Here is a 7215-nt window from a genome sequence, read left to right on the forward strand (position 1 = left end):
TTCATTTCATAAAACAGGGTTAGGGTTGAAGGGATGGTTTAGCAGTTAAGGTGCTCTCTGGCAAAGCCAAAGGATCCAAGTTCAATTCCCCAGTACCCACATAAGCCAGATACACAAGGTTGCACATGCATCTGGAGTTAATTTGCAGTGGCTACAGTCCCTAGCACACTCATTCTTCCCTTCTCTACCTGATTCTCTCTCTCTCATAAGTAAATTACAAAAGAATTTTAAAAACAGGGTCATGATACCTTGCTGAAGATAAGCTCACAGTACTGAGCTCAAGTGATTCTCCCAAGGAGCTGGTAGGACTGCACATGTATACCACATGGTTGACTACACAATTTTTAGTGAGCTAGTGTGTTCTGAGGAACAACTGATACTATAATTTACAGGAAAATCTCAGGGATGTCAGAATGGACTTGAAGGACTTGTCAACAGGAATAGTATTCTTATCACAGACCACACTTGGAATTCTGGGAAATTTCTTTCTCCTTTCCCACTATCTAGCCCTGTGCTATCAAGAACGCTCACTACGGACCACAGATGTGATACTCAAGCACTTGGTTATAGCCAACTTCTTGGTCATTCTCTCTAAAGGAGTGCCCCACACAATGGCATCTTTTGGTTTCAAACAGTTTTTCAATGACTTGGGATGCACAGTTCTTTTGTTTGTTCACAGAGTGGGAAGGAGCATGTCCATTGGCTCCACCTGCTTCCTGAGTGTCTTCCAAGCCATCACCATCGTCCCCAACAATTCATATTGGAAAGATGTTAAAGTCAAAGCTACAAAGTACATTGACCTCTTCATTTCCCTCTGCTGGATACTGTACATGGTGGTAAATTTCATTTTTCCCATGTATTTATATACCAAGTTGAATTGCAGAAACAGGACAGAGAAAAGAGACTTTGAGTATTGTGCTACTGTGGGTCGTGATGAGATTGTTGACTACCTATATGTAGCAATGGTGGTATTTCCTGAGATTTTGCTTTCTGTGCTCATCATCTGTTCCAGTGGTTCCATGGTTGTCATTCTGTACAGACACAGGCGGCGGGTTCAACACATCCACAGCACTAATGTTCCCTCCAGAGCCTCCCCTGAGTCTAGAGCCACCCAGAGCATCTTAGTCCTCGTGTTCACCTTTCTAGCTTTTCATACCATCTCCTCCATTTTAAATAGTTTGATTGCTCTTTTTAATAGTCCCAGTTTGTGGCTGGTGAGCATAAATGCCCTCATTTCTATGTGTTTTCCCTCCATGAGCCCTTTTGTTTTTATAAGTCATGATTTCATTGTGTCCAGGATCTTCTTTGACTGTGTAAGGAATACAACTCCCCTAATGATATAAGAATGTACTCTGTGCTACAGAGATGGCTTGGTGGTTAAGGTACTTGCCTGCAAACCCTAAGGACTCTGTTAAATAAATAAATAAGACAATAACAATGGTAAAAGAAAAAAATCTAAGATGTAAATGGTGGCACCCCAAAAATTATGTCCTCATTATTGACAACATCCAACATATGAACAATATGCCATGAGAATATCTTTTTCTTTTTTTGGTTTTTCCAGGTAGGGACTCACTCTGGCTCAGGCTGATCTGGAATTCTTTATGTAGTCTCACAGTGGCCTCTAACTCTCAGCAATCCTACCTCTGCCTCCCAAGTGCTGGGATTAAAGGCGTGTGCCACTACGCCCGGCTTAACCCAAGAGAGGATCTTAAAATGAGATAATCCTGGGCATTCAAATGAGATGAAAGTCAGTGATGAGGGTTCCTACTTGAGACATTGGGGGTAGAAGAGAAAGTGATGTGAAAACAGAAACAGAAACTGGAATGATGGGGATAAACACCAGGGAATGCTAGAGGTGGCGCAAAGTCACTGGATACAGAAAGAAGTAGGTAACAGAATTTTACCTAGAGCCTCGGGAGGGAGTGTGGCCCACTAAGAACTTGATTTTGGCCTCGAGAACCATGAGAATAAATATCTTTTGTTTCAACCACCCAGTATAAGATCATTTATTATGGCACCACAGGACATTAATAACATGAGGTAGAAATAGCTTCATAATGTGTTTTGTAAATCTGATATGTAGTAAGAGATATCGTGGAGCCATATATCCTCAGCCTTAAACAGAGAATGGAACTTTAAAAATGTACTGTCATATCTGTACTCAAAAGCCCAATTCAGTTAAATGACTACAGTGGTTATTTAAAACATCTATTCTTCTAGATAATCTACATTTTACTCCTGAATAAAGCCAGAGCACCAGGAGAAATGCACATAGACCAAGTGGCTTTTGGATGCTAAAAGCTTGCGTTCTACTGCTTTTGCTTTGTGCAACCTTGAAGCAAATTGGGCTTACTCTAAAGAATCCTCTAAGAAATACCCACAGTTGCAATAAATATTTTTCCATGGTCTGGGTGGTGGCTACAAAGGTTTATAATTATGTTAAGTTCAGTTTGCTACGTATTTTATACCACAACAATGAAGTATAACACATATATGTATGTACGTGCCCACACACAAACCTAAGAAATATAAAAACTGGGCAAATTCTTCTACTGCTTCTGAATATACTGTCCTCTCTATCATTTCCAAGAAATTCACTAATCTTTAGTGCAAGGAAATAGTTGCCTCCTCAGGGAAACACCCTGTTTCCTTTGGAAGGGTATATGGCATGTTTTGTTTTCCATGTGATTAGCTGTCAGAGATACTGAGGATGACTAGGAAATCCTGTAATTCGATATAAATGACCCACAAGTACTCCTTGCTGTCACAAGAGGCACTGAGGCTGAGGTGGGGACCAGACTAGGAATTCTGCCCCTCTGCTGGGGCATACTGCAGGACTGCCACCATAGCTGCTCCTCTGTTGGGCGTTGTTATGTAGCGTGGCCAAGCCCACAACCATGGCTTAGACTTTGGGAGCACAATGTGGGTGGGGCCATCTTACAGGAAATTCTTTTCCTTACTGCTGTACAGACTGCAGGGAGCCAATGAATGGAGCTTTGACTTTAAAACAAAGGTTTTAAAAACCAAGCTGCCAGGGGTCAGCATGAACAAAACTAAGAGAAACATTGGCTTCTGATGAGGATTGGAAATTCAAGAGGAGTATGTCAACACAAACACAGCTCTCACCTCAAATGGAAAAAGTTAACTCTATCCTAGCCACCAATGATTGGACTTCTATGTGAGCAGGAATAAAACTCAGAAGCAGAGGCTAGTAAGCTAGAAAGGAAATATAAAGGGAATAGAAAAGGAAGGATGGGGACTAAATAGGATGGTATTGTATATATGAAGGTAGTAGAATAGATTAATGGGGGTGAAAAAGCCCAAGTGAGGTGAGGGGAAGAGGTTAAGTAAAGGAAAGGTAGAGGGAGGGCTAATCAAAATCTAAGAGAATATAAATAAATTACATAGAAACCTACTTTTTTGGACAATGGAACACTCAGGAGCCATAGACTGTTACTAGAAAATTTTCAGTGCCAGGGATGGGATACCTTCCAGTGAGTTGTTGGCCAGGGAAGTCCCTGATGCCCCCAAAACATTACAGGCCATTGCTAAGGCCCTTGACAAACATCACGTGTTCTCCATGTTCTCTCTCAGGTCCTCAGAATTCTGAATATGGCTTGAAACAATAGCAGTGTCTTTGGAGGAAGCACCACACCATCAGGTGACTCAATTTTATGGCAACTTGCTCCATATCTAATTTTTACTAAATCGTGAAAGAACATCATGCTGCTGTCATGTGTCAGGAACAGAACAGTAGTAATGAAGAAAACAGCTATTAGAGAGCAGCGAAAGGCACTACAAGCCTGGAGAATGCACGTCCTTCCAGGAGGCTTTCTTCCTTGAAGCTTTCACCTCGGCCTGGTGAACAAGTCACGCAGACTCCACTGGAGTTGGCATGACATTCCTCCCTGTAGCTATGAAAATTATAAAATCTCAGCTTGGGGTCTGAGCTTCTTTGGAGGGCAACCTCAAGCTCCTTGGCCCCTGGGTAATAGACTCCTATTTTCACTCATACTGGCATTGAAATGATCTTTCTAGAGAATTTCTACATCTCTGGAGGCATCAGTGAGATCTCCCTTTGCCATGACCCAGGTTGGTCAGGAAGGAGTACTGCTCCTGCACCTCACAACCTGCCATAGGTCCCTGGAACTAGGAAGCATATTTCCCTGACATGATCGTGGGGTCCCCTTCCAGGTCTCCTAAGGAGACTGCGAAACCCTGGGTCAGAGTTCCTGAGTAGGAGATGTGGCTGAGTCAGACATCTGGACTAGGTAAGAATTCCCTAGGGAAAATGGAAATTGGGTCTATGATTAGTCAGGTCTGGAGAATCTGGCACAAACTGATCCCCACAAGAGGAGGATACCTGAGCCTTGTTGCTGATCCAAGGTGACGGTTCTTTTTCTGGCACACGGACCAATGGTATTCTGGTCTTGGTAAATAGCTAGATAAGGACCCATGTTCCTCTGGTCTCTGTAACTAGCTTCATCAGGGTTAAGAGTGGGATCAGATTTTTAAAAATTTTTTAAACTCTGAATGAATGAATAAATGAATGTGTAAGGGGAAGATGGCCATCTGGAGTTTATATGAAAAGTGCACTTGGTATGAATGTGTGTACAAGTATGCATGTAGCATACAGCCTCAAGGATACAGAATGATTGCTGTCCTGAGCAGTGCATGTTCAGGAAGGCTTTGTCTTTGCACTGGTTCTGCAACACTAACACAGTGGGCAATTCACTGTGGGGGAAGTCCTCCACCAAGCCCACTCACCTAGACTGCATGATCAGAAAACAAAAAACAAACAAACAAAAAAACATACTTCAGAAGGAAATATTCAGGAGATCATTAAACTAAAATGACACCAGGAAAGTTAAAGGGTCCTGTAAATCAGGAAGGCCATCTTTTAATATTGAATGTCCCCCAAAGGAAACATTGAAAGTAACTAAAATTCCCCTACTTTTAAAAGTTATAAAATGGCAAGATCAGGGAGCTTCCCTGAGAGAAATCCAAAATTCTCCCTGTGGAAAACAAAACAAACAAACAAACAACAGCTAGAGTCAGAATAGAAGCTTCAAGGCCAGAGATCACCTCACACGCCCGCTTCCTAACACACTCTCCAGTAATGAGGTACTGCTTGGCAGAACTTAAAATTGGCAAATCCCAAGGCCACAGAAAGGGAAGTAAAAGGAGATCATGTTTTCTGGGCTACTGGAGAATTATACCACTCCAGGGCCTAACACTGATGAACAGATTAAATGACAGAAAAGACAAACCAAGATAAAAGTCTCACTGCAATATTTTACAAATGCTTCTGAGCTAAATGAATGTGATGAAAGTCACTGAAGCCCTAAACCCAACCATATACCTACCAAAAGGGAAAGCCATCCCACACTTGCAGAGAAGGGTTATGCTGTCTTGCTGTGTACCCTAGGGGCAAAGGGTCAATTGGGGCCAATCCTAGACAAATGCTAGTAACCTGGGGAAAAATGTCTGTCTTGCTCTCACATGCTGTAGCTGGGGCAGCTCTTCAAGGCAAGGACAAAATGAGGACTACACATGAGCAGGCACCTGCAATTGCAGTGTGGCACTTACTGCCTCCCCTGCAGGGCTTGATCTACATGATGGCCAGATGGCCCTGGAATAGGAGGGGGAACATGACACCCAAGTCTCATTGGACAGGGAGACAAGGCACAAACCTCTCTGGGATTATGCCACACCCAGGGAAATAAATACCTGATGGCTTTGCTTCCTTGTCTTCCTTTCTTTGCAGAGCAGGGCGGAGCTCCAGGCACCAGAAATCTCAGTGTCCTGGTCCCAACATGATGATGGGTGAGCCCCACATTGCTGTAGACAGATGGGGTCTTATAAAAAAATTGTAACTGGCCGGGCGTGGTGGCGCACGCCTTTAATCCCAGCACTCAGGAGACAGAAGTAGGAGGATCGCTGTGAGTTCCAGGCCACCCTGAGACTACAGAGTGAATTCCAGGTCATCCTGGGCTACAGTGAGACCCTACCTCGAAAAAACAAAACAAAAAAAAAATTGTAACTGTTTATGACCTTTCTCTATGCTTCTATGGAACTGCTAATAGACAACACCCCAAGGTTTGTGATCACATTGAGAAGTACTCAATACTGAGTTTGTCAGAAAATTGAGAAAACTTCTTATAATGTTCCAATCTGCTTTTGCATTTTAAAATATGTGTTTCAAAAAGCTGATAAAGAGCTGGGCATGGTAGCGCACTTGGGAGGCAGAGGTAGGAGGATCATCATGAGGTTTGAGGCCACCCTGAGAATACAGTGAATTTTAGGTCAGCTGAGCTAGTGAGACCCTACCTCAAAAAAACAAAACAAAACAAAAAAACTGATAAAAAGACGTTTTAAAAAATCAACAAATTAATATATATATATACATATATTCTGCATAAATAATGTAAGTCAAGTCTTGTCTACTCTTTTGCAATAGATCATCTCAAAGAGCCTTTTGAGGACAATAGAAAAAAGACTTAAATGGTTATATTAAAAGTTCTTATAATAAGGACAATAAAAGTTTCACTAGTAATTATAATGAGATAAACTAGATTAAATGACAAACTGAAAAAGAAACTCTATATGTTAGATATCAAATGTTTGATAAAGAAGGTTGTTACATAATGATTACATGGATGGTAAGGTAAAGCCATGTAAATTAAGTTATAAGTAAACTTAAACAGAAGGCTTAAGGACAAAGGTGATTAGTTAAGTCTTCAGGTGCTTGGTAAGATTACAGACTACTTGAGATTAAGATAAGTATCAGCCTAGAGTTTATATCAGACAAACAAAGAATGACCCTAATGATTGCAGGATGTTATGATACTCAGGATATAAACTTAAAATTTACTAGTGTTAATCTGGTCATAATAATATTTATAATGTAGGTATGTAATGTATGTAATATGTAATGTAGCTAATTTTTGTTGCCTACATGGCCTTAGAAACTCAGTAAGAGAATATAACCACAGGATAATAAACCACGATTCAGACAAGTAGACTTCCCTGCCTAATGTGGCTTATAGTACTAGGGTAAGGTAGTGTCTCATGCCTTCTGCCTCTGCCTGGCCCTTATTAGTCAGCCACTGTTTGCCTTTAAATCAAAGATCCAAAATCAATGGTTTGTCTCTCTTTGAGGCCTTATAACTCTGATTTAACTGCCTACAATGAAAGTGGGAGGTAGGGAGT

General features: G+C 41.5%; 1 protein-coding gene across 1 annotated transcript; it reads left to right on the plus strand.

The window, feature by feature from the left end:
- Nucleotides 1–413: 413 nt before the first annotated feature.
- LOC123454626 (vomeronasal type-1 receptor 4-like) lies at nt 414–1343 on the plus strand. The gene has a single exon (XM_045133350.1). The coding sequence runs from the start codon at nt 414–416 to the stop codon at nt 1341–1343; it is 930 nt and encodes a 309-aa protein (XP_044989285.1).
- Nucleotides 1344–7215: the final 5872 nt, after the last annotated feature.

This window comes from Jaculus jaculus, chromosome 14 (genome assembly GCF_020740685.1).
Source record: "Jaculus jaculus isolate mJacJac1 chromosome 14, mJacJac1.mat.Y.cur, whole genome shotgun sequence".
In the NCBI taxonomy this organism is placed as follows: Eukaryota; Metazoa; Chordata; class Mammalia; order Rodentia; family Dipodidae; genus Jaculus; species Jaculus jaculus.